Source organism: Bombina bombina, chromosome 10, assembly GCF_027579735.1.
Source record: "Bombina bombina isolate aBomBom1 chromosome 10, aBomBom1.pri, whole genome shotgun sequence".
NCBI lineage: Eukaryota > Metazoa > Chordata > Amphibia > Anura > Bombinatoridae > Bombina > Bombina bombina.
Genome location: NC_069508.1, coordinates 163,472,322 through 163,488,764, shown reverse-complemented (window position 1 = coordinate 163,488,764; position 16,443 = coordinate 163,472,322). Strand labels below are relative to the sequence as shown.

Genomic DNA, 16,443 nt, shown 5'->3' with positions numbered 1-16,443 from the left:
TTCCTCTTGGAGCCAAGAGATATCCTCTAGACCCTGGTCTGTCTCACTCCCAAACTGTGGGTCCTCTGTCCTTTTTGTAAACAACAATCCAGGGCCGCCGAAGCCAAAGCCCTCTGTGGGGGATCCTTCCTCCAGCCATGGCTGCGCTTGCATAGCGAGCCATTGGAGGGCTCGATAGCCGTCCTCCACCCACATCTCTTACTGGATCAGTCTATGTAGAACAGCTAGCCATTCCTTCTTTGGCTGTTCTCCCAGGAAAGGCAGCCTCACGGTCCACCGTACCCAGAATCTTGTGCCATTCGTGGGGAGGACCTTTCCATTTTCCTGCTCCTGTTGCAGAGCCTCCCACCAAAGGTCTCGGAGGGCAAGGTTCCTCCATGTCAGAACGTCCTGTTCTGAACAAGGATCCTTTGTTCCAGTTAGCATCTTTTGTACTCTCGCTAGGAACTCTGCCTCCATATTTACCGGCTACTGTGGTACGTCTCCTCTGTCAGCAGGAACCTTGTAAAAGAAGCAGATCCCACCGCTGCCAGCCAATGTGACGGATACCCCCGGCTCCCCCGACTGGGTAGCTCCGCCAAACGGGTCCTGCTTCCTCCCTGCCGATTGCAGCTATGTAGCTGGCAAGTGACCACAGCCTGTAGCCACCCCTGATGTCCGACAGCCCCAGTACTCAGGGTCCCACCCTGTGGCAGACTCTAGCTACCAGACTAGGTAGCTCTGTCAGAGTGTCCTTCCTCTGCCTGGAACAGGCTGCTATGTAGCCCAGGAAAAGTGATTTTAGCTGGAGCAAACACAAATAACTAGACAGCCTAGCATTCAGGTTTAACAGGAACTGATTTTATTGAAAACACTCACTCCTTTTATACAGTCAGCTCATCTTGATAAGACCCTGGACAATCCCACTATTTTCCCGCCATTCCCGCCCCTCTAGACAGCCCGGCACCTCCATAGGAGCCACAGTCTCACATAATCCCAATACATAGGGGTGGCGGTTTCGGGTGATCCCGGTGGAGCGGCGGCACTTACATGGTGTTTAAAGCTCTCGGTCCCCAGATGCCACAGTCCAAAAATCAGCACGATTCGTTACTGGGGACCGGAGTTACAGTCCGTTGAAGTTATGGGGTTAGGGGTGTCCAAAAGAGCTCCCCTCCGGCAATTCTCCCACCCCTTGTACTCCCCAGGGGCTACTAATCCCCAAAAGAGCGGAGCTCTGGGGCACATGGTTGCTGGAGCGACCTGGGTTAAAGTTAGCGGGTGTTCTGCTGTCCTGTGGCCGACCGGGAGTTCCAGGAGACGGGCCAGCCTGAGAGGGGTTAGGCGAGTGTCCGTTGTAAGGCAGCCGACCGGGAGTTCCAGGAGCCCGGCCAGCCTAGGAGGGTTTTCCTGGTCATACACCAACTTTTCTCTGAACACAAAAACAAGCCAACACAAAGCAAACAAACAGCTTCCAGAGATGGTGGTTGCTCTGAGGAGCCCAAAACCACTGAGAAACAACAGGGGTGAGGTTGTAGGGGGGTGGGGGGTAGCCTTAGCCATCTGATATCCGTGACAGCGCGCAACAGAAAAGCCGTCACAGCTAGCCCCGCCCATCGTGGGCGTTACAATGATAACCTCCCGATCGGCTAAAAGTATTACAAAAGCCGCAGAGAGTAAAGTAATAATAAAAACACCACCTCCTCATCCCCAGTGCCTGCTATTGCTGCCCATAATAAAATGATCCCCCAAGTAATAGGTGAATTCTCTTGTCCCACAATTATATTGTAAAGTGCCATGCTTTTATTTTCTGCAATGTGCTCCCAGGAAAAAATAAAGTTAGCACTTACCTTTAGACTTCTGCCAGGCAGCACGGCAGCTCACTAGGTTTGAGAAGGTCAGCTCCCTCACATGGACCTGTGGATAAAAACAAAGACTGAGTAATCTTACTCAGGCTTCCACGAATAGGGCAGCATGAAATACATGGGAGGCGCAGTGAGGATTGTACCCCACAAGTTCCCATTGCTTGAAAGCCACCACTGCTCTACTGAAGAGACTGATATGGACTACGGCTACACCCTAGGACAAAGCAGCACAATCTTGCACCTCCACTACCTCCACTCCCAGGGGATGGCTCTGCTGCTGGGGAGAGAGACCGACTGTCTCCTCTCCCGGCTCTGCCGCTGGGGAGAGAGACCGACTGTCTCCTCTCCCGGCTCCTGGCTCTGCCGCTGGGGAGAGAGATCGACTGTCTACTCTCCCGGGAAGGGGTTCTGTTTACGGGGAGGGAGGAAGACTACCTCCACTCCCAGGGGATGGCTCTGCCGCTGGGGAGAGAGACCGACTGTCTTCTCTCTCGGTCTCCCTCCCCAGCGGCAGAGCCAGGAGCCGAGAGAGAAGACAGTCGGTCTCTCTCCCCAGCGGCAGAGCCAGGAGCCGACTGTCTCCTCTCCCAGGAAGGGGTTCGGCCGCTGGGGAGAGATATCGATACCCGTCTCTCCCTGCAAGGGCCTCTCTGTAAGGGGAGGGGGGACGACTACCTCCGCTCCCAGGGGATGGCTCTGCTGCTGGGGAGAGAGACCGACAGTCTCCTCTCCCGGCTCCTGGCTCTGCCGCTGGGGAGAGAGACCGACTGTCTCCTCTCCCAGGAAGGAGTTCTGTTTACAGGGAGGGAGGACGACTACCTCCGCTCCCAGGGGATGGCTCTGCCGCTGGGGAGAGAGACTGACTCCTCTCCCTGCTCCTGGCTCTGCCGCTGGGGAGAAAGACCGACTGTCTCCTCTCCCAGGAAGGGGTTCGGCTTACGGGGAGGGAGGACGACTACCTCCGCTCCCAGGGGATGGCTCTGCCGCTGGGGAGAGAGACCGACAGTCTCCTCTCCCGGCTCCTGGCTCTGCCGCTGGGGAGAGAGACCGACTGTCTCCTCTCCCAGGAAGGAGTTCTGTTTACAGGGAGGGAGGACGACTACCTCCGCTCCCAGGGGATGGCTCTGCCGCTGGGGAGAGAGACTGACTCCTCTCCCTGCTCCTGGCTCTGCCGCTGGGGAGAAAGACCGACTGTCTCCTCTCCCAGGAAGGGGTTCGGCTTACGGGGAGGGAGGATGACTACCTCCACTCCCAGGGGATGGCTCTGCCGCTGGGGAGAAAGACCGACTGTCTTCTCTCTCGGCTCCTGGCTCTGCCACTGGGGAGGGAGACCGACTGTCTCCTCTCCCAGGAAGGGGTTCGGCCGCTGGGGAGAGATATCGATACCCGTCTCTCCCTGCAAGGGATTCTCTGTAAGGGGAGGGGGGACGACTACCTCCGCTCCCAGGGGATGGCTCTGCTGCTGGGGAGACAGACTGTCTCCTCTCCCAGGAAGGGGTTCGGCTTACGGGGAGGGAGGACGACTACCTCCGCTCCCAGGGGATGGCTCTGCCGCTGGGGAGAGAGACCGACAGTCTCCTCTCCCGGCTCCTGGCTCTGCCGCTGGGGAGAGAGACCGACTGTCTCCTCTCCCAGGAAGGGGTTCTGTTTACAGGGAGGGAGGACTACCTACGCTCCCAGGGGATGGCTCTGCCGCTGGGGAGAGAGACTGACTGTCTCCTCTCTCTGCTCCTGGCTCTGCCGCTGGGGAGAGAGACCGACTGTCTCCTCTCCCGGCTCCTGGCTCTGCTGCTTGGGAGAGAGTCCGACTGTCTCCTCTCCCGGCTCCTGGCTCTGCTGCTTGGGAGAAAGACCGACTGTCTCCTCTCCCAGGAAGAGGTTCGGCTTACGGGGAGGGAGGACGACTACCTCCGCTCCCAGGGGATGGCTCTGCCGCTGGGGAGAGAGACCGACAGTCTCCTCTCCCAGGAAGGGATTCTGCTGCTGGGGAGAGTTATCAACATCCATCTCTCCCTTGTCCAAGTCTATAATCTCAGAGCCAGACTGCTGATCAGGATCCAGGAGCCCTGGTTTCCTTTCTCTTTGCTGCCACTCCTCCACAGTCAAGCTCCATGAATCCCAGAGGGCTGCACCCCAGATCTGTATGCCCCTGGCACGCTGCTTAGCGAGATCCAGCAGCCTCTTGTATTCCTTGACCAGTGCCTCTTCCTGGTAAATTATAAAATCCAGATCGTCCAGCAGCCAGGTCTCCTCCAAGAGATCCAGCAGTTCCTCTTGGAGCCAAGAGATATCCTCTAGACCCTGGTCTGTCTCACTCCCAAACTGTGGGTCCTTTTTGTAAACAACAATCCAGGGCCGCCGAAGCCAAAGCCCTCTGTGGGGGATCCTTCCTCCAGCCATGGCTGCGCTTGCATAGCGAGCCATTGGAGGGCTCGATAGCCGTCCTCCACCCACATCTCTTACTGGATCAGTCTATGTAGAACAGCTAGCCATTCCTTCTTTGGCTGTTCTCCCAGGAAAGGCAGCCTCACGGTCCACCGTACCCAGAATCTTGTGCCATTTGTGGGGAGGACCTTTCCATTTTCCTGCTCCTGTTGCAGAGCCTCCCACCAAAGGTCTCGGAGGGCAAGGTTCCTCCATGTCAGAACGTCCTGTTCTGAACAAGGATCCTTTGTTCCAGTTAGCATCTTTTGTACTCTCGCTAGGAACTCTGCCTCCATATTTACCGGCTACTGTGGTACGTCTCCTCTGTCAGCAGGAACCTTGTAAAAGAAGCAGATCCCACCGCTGCCAGTCAATGTGACGGATACCCCCAGCTACCCCGACTGGGTAGCTCCGCCAAACGGGTCCTGCTTCCTCCCTGCCGATTGCAGCTATGTAGCTGGCAAGTGACCACAGCCTGTAGCCACCCCTGATGTCCGACAGCCCCAGTACTCAGGGTCCCACCCTGTGGCAGACTCTAGCTACCAGACTAGGTAGCTCTGTCAGAGTGTCCTTCCTCTGCCTGGAACAGGCTGCTATGTAGCCCAGGAAAAGTGATTTTAGCTGGAGCAAACACAAATAACTAGACAGCCTAGCATTCAGGTTTAACAGGAACTGATTTTATTGAAAACACACACTCCTTTTATACAGTCAGCTCATCTTGATAAGACCCTGGACAATCCCACTATTTTCCCGCCATTCCCGCCCCTCTAGACAGCCCGGCACCTCCATAGGAGCCACAGTCTCACATAATCCCAATACATAGGGGTGGCGGTTTCGGGTGATCCCGGTGGAGCGGCGGCACTTACATGGTGTTTAAAGCTCTCGGTCCCCAGATGCCACAGTCCAAAAATCAGCATGATTCGTTACTGGGGACCGGAGTTACAGTCCGTTGAAGTTATGGGGTTAGGGGTGTCCAAAACCCCCAGTTCCAAAAGGAGCTCCCCTCCGGCAATTCTCCCACCCCTTGTACTCCCCAGGGGCTACTAATCCCCAAAAGAGCGGAGCTCTGGGGCACATGGTTGCTGGAGCGACCTGGGTTAAAGTTAGCGGGTGTTCTGCTGTCCTGTGGCCGACCGGGAGTTCCAGGAGACGGGCCAGCCTGAGAGGGGTTAGGCGAGTGTCCGTTGTAAGGCAGCCGACCGGGAGTTCCAGGAGCCCGGCCAGCCTAGGAGGGTTTTCCTGGTCATACACCAACTTTTCTCTGAACACAAAAACAAGCCAACACAAAGCAAACAAACAGCTTCCAGAGATGGTGGTTGCTCTGAGGAGCCCAAAACCACTGAGAAACAACAGGGGTGAGGTTGTAGGGGGGTGGGGGGTAGCCTTAGCCATCTGATATCCGTGACAGCGCGCAACAGAAAAGCCGTCACAGCTAGCCCCGCCCATCGTGGGCGTTACAATGATAACCTCCCGATCGGCTAAAAGTATTACAAAAGCCGCAGAGAGTAAAGTAATAATAAAAACACCACCTCCTCATCCCCAGTGCCTGCTATTGCTGCCCATAATAAAATGATCCCCCAAGTAATAGGTGAATTCTCTTGTCCCACAATTATATTGTAAAGTGCCATGCTTTTATTTTCTGCAATGTGCTCCCAGGAAAAAATAAAGTTAGCACTTACCTTTAGACTTCTGCCAGGCAGCACGGCAGCTCACTAGGTTTGAGAAGGTCAGCTCCCTCACATGGACCTGTGGATAAAAACAAAGACTGAGTAATCTTACTCAGGCTTCCACGAATAGGGCAGCATGAAATACATGGGAGGCGCAGTGAGGATTGTACCCCACAAGTTCCCATTGCTTGAAAGCCACCACTGCTCTACTGAAGAGACTGATATGGACTACGGCTACACCCTCGGACAAAGCAGCACAATCTTGCACTGCTTGAAAAATAATAAACTCTTGCTTGAAGAATCTTCTTTCTAACACCTAAACTTTACCACTTCCTTGCTCTAACGTAGGCAAAGAGAATGACTGGGGTTGGAGGGAAGGGATGTGATATTTGGCAGTTTGCTGTGGTGGTCTTTGCCGCCTCCTGCTGGGCAGGAGTGATATTCCCAATAGTAATTAGATGATCCGTGGACTCACTGTGTCATTAGAAAGAAAAAGCTTTTGAAGTTCTAATATGACAGAGCAGTCACTACTAAGAGCTAACTCTCCAGCAAGGTCACAGTGTAAAGCTCAGAGGCGTTCCTTTTTGTACAGCACAGACCTTCCAGTCCAACTCGCTAGGATAACTTCAACAAACTCCGTAAACCACACAGCAAATTCACTAGCATGAGAGTTGCTCTGTAGTCCGCTTCCTTCTTGTTACTTAGATTAATTATACCTTTATTTGCATGCAGGTTAAAGGGACAGACTATGCCAGAACTTTTTTTTTGTTTAAAAAGATAGATAATCCCTTTATTAACCATTCCCAAGTTTTGCATAACCAACACAATTATATTATTATTCTGTGATTACCTTGTATCTAAGCCTCTTCTGACAGCCTAATCACATGGCTATTTATTTATTATCTATTGACTTGCATTTAGCACTGTGTTGTGCTAACTCCTAAATAATTCCACGGGCGTGAGCACAATGTTATCTATATGGCCCACATGAGCTAGCTGTCTGTATTGGCTTAGAAACAGACAGAAATTTAGAGGTTTAAATGTTATAAAGTAAATTAATATAACAATGTTGGTTCCGCAAAGCAGGGGAATGTGTAGTAAAGGCGCTATCTATCTTTTTAAACAATAACAATTTTAGTGTTGACTGTCCATTTAAGGTGCAATATATAAACTCCCGGCTCCCCCACTGCACTATATAAACAATATCACACAAACCATAGTAAACAACCACTATACATTACAAATCACTGTAATATGCTAATTAAGGGTTCTCACCGTGCTTGGATATGGAAATTCAAACTTTACAAAAGCGTCCAAATCATTGGGTGCGACTCCTGCATGAGAAACAGTTGTAGGTAAAACATGGTAACCACAAAAGAGGTCTTAATGAGGGGTCGCTGGGCTGCCTGGTTATAGGGAGTTACAGTGACAGCAGAGAGTATCACAAACAGTGATTCACCTGATCACAGCTGCAGGGGACAGTCACTTTTAATAACTAGATTAATGCTTCACAAATGCAAACACAGCAGCGGATTAGCCAAGCGACCGTAAGGCAAAGGGAGGATCTAATGCTACAGCATGTACCCAAGGGGGCGGAGCTAATGCTACAGCACTTACATGAAGGGGTAGAGCTAGTGCACTTACCTAAAGGGGCAGGGCTAATGCTACAGCACTTATATGAAGGGGCGGAGCTAATGATACAGCACTTACCTGAAGGGGCGGGCAGATTAATTCCTCGTACAATGATAAGTAGCATCTCTGTGCTGCTGAGTTCTGAGAAGATCCTGTTAGAAAAAATGTGACAGAGGCTAAAGGCATTGTTACAGCCCAGCACCACCCAGATCTCATGCCCAACAGGAACACCACCCAGATCACATGCTCCATGGGTACAATGGCCAGAACACAACAGGCACAACTCCTACCTCTCAGGTCAGGCTACTATTGGCATAATGCCCAGATCACACAATCTAGAATATGTAGCCACAATGTCTAGATGCTCATTTTATACCATGAAGCCTGGATCACATGCTATTGACAATAAAGCCTGGACCCTTGACTCACAGCACTAATACTTAGTAATCTGGCTATAACTATAACACATAGGTACTTTGACAGTAGCCATAACCAGGGTGGATAAAAATAAATTATTTAAAATCTATCCACATGTAAGCAGTAGATGCTGAAGGGGGTGTGGTCTGACGGGCACTATGTCACACATTTGGTGGCAATGTATGACACTCCAACCATTCTGGTCATAAATAGAAGCAGCTTTTCGATTGATATTCGGAGACTTCTTCACATTAAACTCCTTAACTGCACTATTAAACTATAAGCCTGTGGTATTTTGCAAAATTAAATGGAATCTCTTATTAAAAGGCTTGAATAGTGCTAGGACACTAATAGCAAGAAACTGGAAGTCTACCCAACCTCCCTCTAGACGAGATTGGATCCAACACACCACAACCCTCCTGTCCCACGAAGAATATGTTTATTTTAGAAAAGGGAATCTCACTAGGTTTTATGATATAAAGTTTTATTGGGAGTCCTTATTGGGTACCATTAACAACCCGACATCGGACTAATCTATCCACCCTTCTTTACTCTGCCTACTACTTCCTCTCTTTTCTCCTGATCCATATTTCTCTCCTCGTTTCTATCTTCATCCCCCTCTTTTCTCTTTCACAAGGTTTTGATATAGTTGAACTGAAATGTTGCATCTTTTTCAGTAGGATTTAAGATGAACTTTTGTTTGTTTTTATTGTTAATAGTCTGATATAACTGGAAAAATAATCTGAAAAGTTCTAATTCTAAAAATGAAAACCATGATTTAAATAGATTTTGATTGGTCTTACCGACTAGGGATTTAAATCAAATCCACCCTAGCCATAACGCCTACGTTCTCTGCCCAAAGCAATAATACAAAGGTCTTCTGTCCTCAGACCTAATGCCCAGGCAAACAGAGCACATTGGTGCAATGCTCAGGGCTGAGGAGGAAAGGATTTGCTCTAATCATCTCTCTATCTGATCTTTGAGCATAAACAACGTGCAGTGGACTCCTGGTACCTGACTATTTTCATGGTCTTGTCCTCAAAGTGATAGGGAGGTGGTTCCAGGCCCTGAGCTTGAGACAGTTGCAGAATCTCGCAGTTCTTCTTGCAGTCGTGTGCCATCTTCTCAAATCTGTAGAGAGATCACTTGTTAGATGGACGCTAAATGCAGAATTCCTACTACAGGACCAACACTGACACAACTGGCTGTATGTACAACCCTATTATTCTTCACACAAGCTGATGTGTAGACTGTAAACATGCAGAGACAATGATTTTACTACTGGAACCACTTATTACACAAAATGTTTGCATGAAGTTCAGATTAAATGCACAATGGGAGAAGGAGCTATGCGCTTGCAGCATATCCCTAAGCAGATCATCTGGAATCCCTCATGCCAAGTGCACACATCACTTACCTGGTGGTCTCTGAGATGTTGCCCATCTGTGCAAACTGCTTGGAGTATCGGAGGCATTTCTGAAACAGAAAAAAAATAAAAAAAATAAAGGGAAGATAAAACCAGAGTTCAGTCCTTTACACTATAAATGTCAGACTGTAGTTAGTAAAGAACCCCTGGTTCTCACTCTAATATGGGGTGCAGTGGTAGCATGTAGCACCCGGACATTTTCTAGTGGGGGAGGGGCATTAGCTTGCTGTAAGTACCTCTTGTTGTTCATTCATCAGTTTTAGCAGCTGATTGTAGACATCATCTGTGTTCTGTAGTGGTTTTGTGTCCTCATGGTCAATAAGCACAAAGTCGCTATTATCATCATCTTGCAAGGACGGCAGCTGTCAGTAAGAGCAAGGAAATGAGGCTGTGCTTGTGAAGAGTATACTGCCATAAACACATGCAGAACCCCAAACACAACACTGCCATAAACACATGCAGAACCCCAAACACAACACTGCCATAAACACACACAGAACACCAAACACTCACAACACTGCCATAAAAACACACACACACACACACACACACAACACTGCTATAATTACTGCCATAAACACATGCAGAACCCCAAACACAACACTGCCTTAAACACACACAGAACACCAAACACTCACAACACTGCCATAAATACACACACAACACTGCTATAATTACTGCCATAAACACACAACAAAGCTATAAATACTGCCATAAACACACACAACACTACCATTAACACCCAAACACACACAGAACCCCAAACACTAATTCCAAAGACGGACACACACACAACCACATTCTCACAAAACTGAAAAACACACAATCACAGGCACGTACAGATATACCGGATGACAACTGCTGACAATGATATTTTTTCTATCTGTGGTTATGAAAACCAGATAATATGATAAAAGCCCTGGGTACATTCTAACCTTGCAAATGTCCACAGTTTGTCCGCTCTTCAGCTGATCAATGGACGTCTGCATGGAGTGTGCTGATCTCATATGCTGTTTGGCTTGCTCCAGGTCGTTCCTCTGTTTGGCTTGAAGAGCTGCTTTCCTGAACTCTTGTCTCCTGTTCTCCAGAAGCTCAATCTGCTCCTGAGCTGAGAGATGTGATCTGGGTTAGTTATGCGGCTACTGTACATAGTGGACTGGAGAGCCCACCAATGACAGAAACTCTCTGTAGAGGGGTAGGGAGAAGGCTGTGAGAAGAGTAATTGCTAATGGTGTGTGTATGAGAGGGGGAGAGGTAGAGGGGCAGTCACTATGTACAGTTTGGAGTCCTTTAGACTCAGATTACATCTGCATGTTGTTAGGTTTATTTCAAGCCATGAAGACACCAAAGTGGAAGATTAACTATTAAACTGCTGAGGACCCAGTGGCAGGTCCGAAAGGTAACAAATACCACAGAGTAATTAGTGACGGACACCAGCAACTGTAAAGGATTCACCTGAAGGAGATGAGTGGGATGCTTTCCCATGTATTCTGGAAAGATGGTGCAACATGGAAATGAGTGTAACCCGTACCATACACGTCACTATTATACTATATACTGTAGAATAAGGAATAACATAGTACAGTGGATTGGTACTTCTCAATATGTGGAAAACTGGACACTACACCACTTGAGTGGGTCTACAAAAGCTAATGCCCAAGAAAAGGCATCTTACTTCTAAATACCTTCAGCAGGGAGTGAATCTGAAGATGCCGTCTTATCTGGGATAATGGATTTGGAGTTCAGAGAAGGCTCATCATGGTGTGACACAGGATGTATCACAAAAGGCTTGACAAGTTGCTTGGGTTTCTTAGGGAGAACCTCATCCTGTAGATAGAAAAAGAAGGACAACATTTACCAGACTGAGGTACTCATCACTTGCATCTGACAAATAATTCTATAAATCACAGTGTGCCCTAAACTGGAGCGAAAGATACTGCAGCACAGAAGTCTATTGACATTCATCGTTATTACCGTTATATTGCCTATGATCTGCTCATTAACATAGGAATAATGTCGTCACCTGTAGGACTGATCAGTGCCTATCGTGTGTCAGTGTAAACAGGAATATTTATTAGGCAGTCGCTGCAAGTCAACAGTTCTTACTGAACTAGTGCGTTATAATTAAAGGGACAGTCAACACCAGCATTTTTGTTGTTTTACCTGATAAATTACTTTCTCCAACGGTGTGTCCGGTCCACGGCGTCATCCTTACTTGTGGGAATATCTCTTCCCCAACAGGAAATGGCAAAGAGTCCCAGCAAAGCTGTCCATATAGTACCTCCTAGGCTCCGCCCACCCCAGTCATTCGACCGACGGACAGGAGGAAAAAAACAGGAGAAACTATAGGGTGCCGTGGTGACTGTAGTTAGAGAAAATAATTCATCAAACCTGATTAAAAAACCAGGGCGGGCCGTGGACCGGACACACCGTTGGAGAGAGTAATTTATCAGGTAAGCATAAATTCTGTTTTTTCCAACATTGGTGTGTCCGGTCCACGGCGTCATCCTTACTTGTGGGAACCAATACCAAAGCTTTAGGACACGGATGAAGGGAGGGAGCAAATCAGGTTACCTAAACAGAAGGCACCACGGCTTGCAAAACCTTTCTCCCAAAAATCGCCTCTGAAGAAGCAAAAGTATCAAATTTGTAAAATTTGGCAAAAGTGTGCAGTGAAGACCAAGTCGCTGCCTTACATATCTGATCAACAGAAGCCTCGTTCTTGAAGGCCCATGTGGAAGCCACAGCCCTAGTGGAGTGAGCTGTGATTCTTTCTGGAGGCTGCCGTCCGGCAGTCTCGTAAGCCAATCGGATGATGCTTTTAAGCCAAAAGGAAAGAGAGGTAGAAGTCGCTTTTTGACCTCTCCTTTTACCAGAATAGATGACAAACAGAGAAGAAGTTTGTCTGAACTCTTTTGTAGCTTCTAAATAGAATTTTAGAGCACGGACTACGTCTAAATTGTGTAACAAACGTTCCTTCTTTGAAACTGGATTCGGACACAAAGAAGGAACAACTATCTCCTGGTTAATATTTTTGTTAGAAACAACCTTTGGAAGAAAACCAGGCTTAGTACGCAAAACAACCTTATCTGCATGGAACACCAGATAGGGCGGAGAACACTGCAGAGCAGATAACTCAGAAACTCTTCTAGCAGAAGAAATAGCAACCAAAAACAAAACTTTCCAAGATAACAACTTAATATCTATGGAATGTAGAGGTTCAAACGGAACCCCTTCAAGAACTGAAAGAACTAGATTTAAACTCCAGGGAGGAGTCAAAGGTCTGTAAACAGGCTTGATCCTAACCAGAGCCTGAACAAATGCTTGAACATCTGGCACAGCTGCCAGTCGTTTGTGTAATAAGACAGATAAAGCAGAAATCTGTCCCTTTAGAGAACTCGCTGATAATCCTTTATCCAAACCCTCTTGTAGAAAGGAAAGGATCTTAGGGATTTTGATCTTATTCCATAAGAATCCCTTGGCTTCACACCAGCAGATATATCTTTTCCATATTTTATGGTAAATTTTTCTAGTTACCGGTTTTCTGGCTTGAACTAGAGTATCTATCACTGAATCTGAAAACCCACGCTTTGATAGAATCAAGCGTTCAATTTCCAAGCCGTCAGCTGGAGGGAGACCAGATTTGGATGTTCGAATGGACCCTGTACAAGAAGATCCTGTCTCAAAAGGTAGCTTCCATGGTGGCACCGATGACATATTCACCAGGTCTGCATACCAAGTCCTGCGTGGCCACGCAGGAGCTATCAAGATCACCAAGGCCCTCTCCTGCTTGATCCTGGCTACCAGCCTGGGAATGAGAGGAAACGGTGGAAACACATAGGCTAGGTTGAAGGTCCAAGGCGCTACTAGTGCATCCACTAGAGTCGCCTTGCGATCCCTGGATCTGGACCCGTAGCAAGGAACCTTGAAGTTCTGACGAGACGCCATCAGATCCATATCTGGAATGCCCCATAATTGAGTAAACTGGGCAAAGATCTCCGGGTGGAGTTCCCACTCCCCCGGATGGAATGTCTGACGACTCAGGTAATCCGCCTCCCAGTTTTCCACACCTGGGATGTGGATCGCAGATAGGTGGCAGGAGTGATCCTCTGCCCATTTTATTATTTTGGTCACTTCTTTCATCGCCAGGGAACTCCTTGTTCCCCCCTGATGATTGATATAAGCAACAGTCGTCATGTTGTCTGATTGGAATCTTATGAATCTGGCCTTTGCTAGTTGAGGCCAAGCCCTGAGAGCATTGAATATCGCTCTCAGTTCCAGAATGTTTATCGGGAGAAGAGACTCTTCCCGAGACCATAGTCCCTGAGCTTTCAGGGATTCCCAGACCGCGCCCCAGCCCACTAGACTGGCGTCGGTCGTGACGATGACCCACTCTGGTCTGCGGAAGCTCATTCCCTGGGACAGGTGGTCCAGGGTTAGCCACCAACGGAGTGAGTCTCTGGTCTTCTGATCTACTTGAATCACTGGAGACAAGTCTGTATAGTCCCCATTCCACTGTTTCAGCATGCACAGTTGTAATGGTCTTAGATGAATTCGCGCAAAAGGAACTATGTCCATTGCTGCAACCATCAATCCTACTACTTCCATGCACTGAGCTACGGAAGGACGAGGAATAGAATGAAGAACTTGACAAGCGTTTAGAAGTTTTGACTTTCTGACTTCTGTCAGGAAAATCCTCATTTCTAAAGAATCTATTATTGTTCCCAAGAAGGGAACTCTTGTCGACGGAGACAGGGAACTTTTTTCTATGTTCACCTTCCATCCGTGAGATCTGAGAAAGGCCAGAACGATGTCTGTGTGAGCCTTTGCCTTAGAAAGAGACAACGCTTGTATTAGAATGTCGTCCAAGTACGGTACTACTGCAATGCCCCTTGGTCTTAGAACCGCTAGAAGGGATCCGAGTACCTTTGTGAAGATCCTTGGAGCAGTGGCTAACCCGAATGGGAGGGCCACAAACTGGTAATGTTTGTCCAGAAAGGCGAACCTTAGGAACTGATGATGTTCTTTGTGGATAGGAATTTGTAGATACGCATCCTTTAGATGCACGGTAGTCATAAATTGACCTTCCTGGATTGTGGGTAGAATCGTTCAAATGGTTTTCATTTTGAACGAAGTACTCTGAGAAATTTGTTTAGGATCTTTAAATCCAGAATTGGTCTGAAAGTTCCCTCTTTTTTGGGAACTACAAACAGATTTGAGTAAAATCCCATTCCTTGTTCCGTCGTTGGAACTGGGTGTATCACTCCCATCTTTAACAGGTCTTCTACACAATGTAAGAATGCCTGTCTCTTTATTTGGTTTGAGGATAAGTGAGACATGTGGAACCTTCCCCTTGGGGGTAGTTCCTTGAATTCCAGAAGATAACCCTGAGAAACTATTTCTAGTGTCCAGGGATCCTGAACATCTCTTGCCCAAGCCTGAGCAAAGAGAGAGAGTCTGCCCCCTACTAGATCCGGTCCCGGATCGGGGGCTACTCCTTCATGATGTTTTGTTAGCAGCAGCAGGCTTCTTGGCCTGCTTATCCTTGTTCCAGCCTTGCGTCGGTTTCCAGGCTGGTTTGGTTTGAGAGGCATTACCCTCTTGTTTAGAGGATGCAGAGTTAGAGGCCGGTCCGTTCCTGAAATTGCGAAAGGAACGAAAATTAGACTTATTCTTGGCTTTGAAAGGCCTATCTTGTGGGAGGGCATGGCCCTTTCCCCCAGTGATGTCTGAAATAATCTCTTTCAATTCTGGCCCAAAGAGAGTCTTACCCTTGAAGGGGATATTAAGCAATTTTGTCTTGGAAGATACATCCGCTGACCAAGACTTTAGCCAAAGCGCTCTGCGCGCCACAATTGCAAACCCTGAATTTTTCGCCGCTAATCTAGCTAGTTGCAAAGTGGCATCTAAAATAAAAGAATTAGCCAACTTGAGTGCGTGAACTCTGTCCATAACCTCCTCATACGGAGTCTCTCTACTGAGCGACTTTTCTAGTTCCTCGAACCAGAACCACGCTGCTGTAGTGACAGGAACAATGCACGAAATGGGTTGCAGGAGGTAACCTTGCTGTACAAAAATCTTTTTAAGCAAACCCTCCAATTTTTTTTTTTTTTTTATCCATAGGATCTTTGAAAGCACAATTATCCTCGATAGCAATAGTAGTGCGCTTGTTTAGAGTAGAAACTGCCCCCTCGACCTTAGGGACTGTCTGCCATAAGTCCTTTCTGGGGTCGACCATAGGAAATAATTTCTTAAATATAGGAGGGGGGACAAAAGGTATGCCGGGCTTCTCCCACTCCTTATTCACTATATCCGCCACCCGCTTGGGTATAGGAAAAGCGTCAGGGTGCACCGGAACCTCTAGGAACTTGTCCATCTTGCATAATTTTTCTGGAATGACCAGGTTGTCACAATCATCCAGAGTAGATAACACCTCCTTAAGCAGTGCGCGGAGATGCTCTAATTTAAATTTAAATGTCACAACATCAGGTTCTGCCTGTTGAGAAATTTTACCTGAATCTGAAATTTCCCCATCCGACAAAACCTCCCTCATGACCCCTTCAGATTGGTGTGAGGGTATGACAGAACAATTATCATCAGCGCCCTCCTGCTCTTCAGTGTTTAAAACTGAGCAATCACGCTTTCTCTGATATGCAGGAATTTTGGATAAAATATTTGCTATGGAGTTATCCATTACTGCCGTTAATTGTTGCATAGTAATAAGCATTGGCGCGCTAGAAGTACTAGGGGCCTCCTGCGTGGGCAAAACTGATGTAGAAACAGAAGGAGATGATGTAGAACTATGTCTACTCCCTTCATCTGATGAATCATCTTGGGCAACTTTACTATCTGTGGCAATACTGTCCTTACTTTGTTTGGACGCTATGGCATAATTATCACACAATTTTGAAGGGGGACACACATTGATCTTCAAACATATAGAACATAGCTTATCTGAAGGCACAGACATGTTAAACAGGCTTAAACTTGTCAAAAAAGTACAAAAACCGTTTTAAAACAAAACCGTTACTGTCTC

General features: G+C 47.9%; 1 protein-coding gene across 6 annotated transcripts in view; it reads right to left on the bottom strand.

The window, feature by feature from the left end:
• The window catches only part of CC2D1B (coiled-coil and C2 domain containing 1B), a 129,534-nt gene that overhangs the window by 51,974 nt on the left and 61,117 nt on the right, over positions 1-16,443 (bottom strand). For all 6 annotated transcript variants that reach the window (XM_053693470.1, XM_053693473.1, XM_053693472.1 and 3 more), the window contains exons 14-20: positions 11,093-11,234; positions 10,343-10,515; positions 9,644-9,769; positions 9,399-9,457; positions 8,996-9,112; positions 7,643-7,716; positions 7,208-7,266 (exon numbers count right to left, since the gene is read on the bottom strand). In XM_053693470.1, coding sequence (XP_053549445.1) covers positions 7,208-7,266; positions 7,643-7,716; positions 8,996-9,112; positions 9,399-9,457; positions 9,644-9,769; positions 10,343-10,515; positions 11,093-11,234 — 750 coding nt within the window. The remainder of the gene's footprint in view (positions 1-7,207; positions 7,267-7,642; positions 7,717-8,995; positions 9,113-9,398; positions 9,458-9,643; positions 9,770-10,342; positions 10,516-11,092; positions 11,235-16,443) is intronic.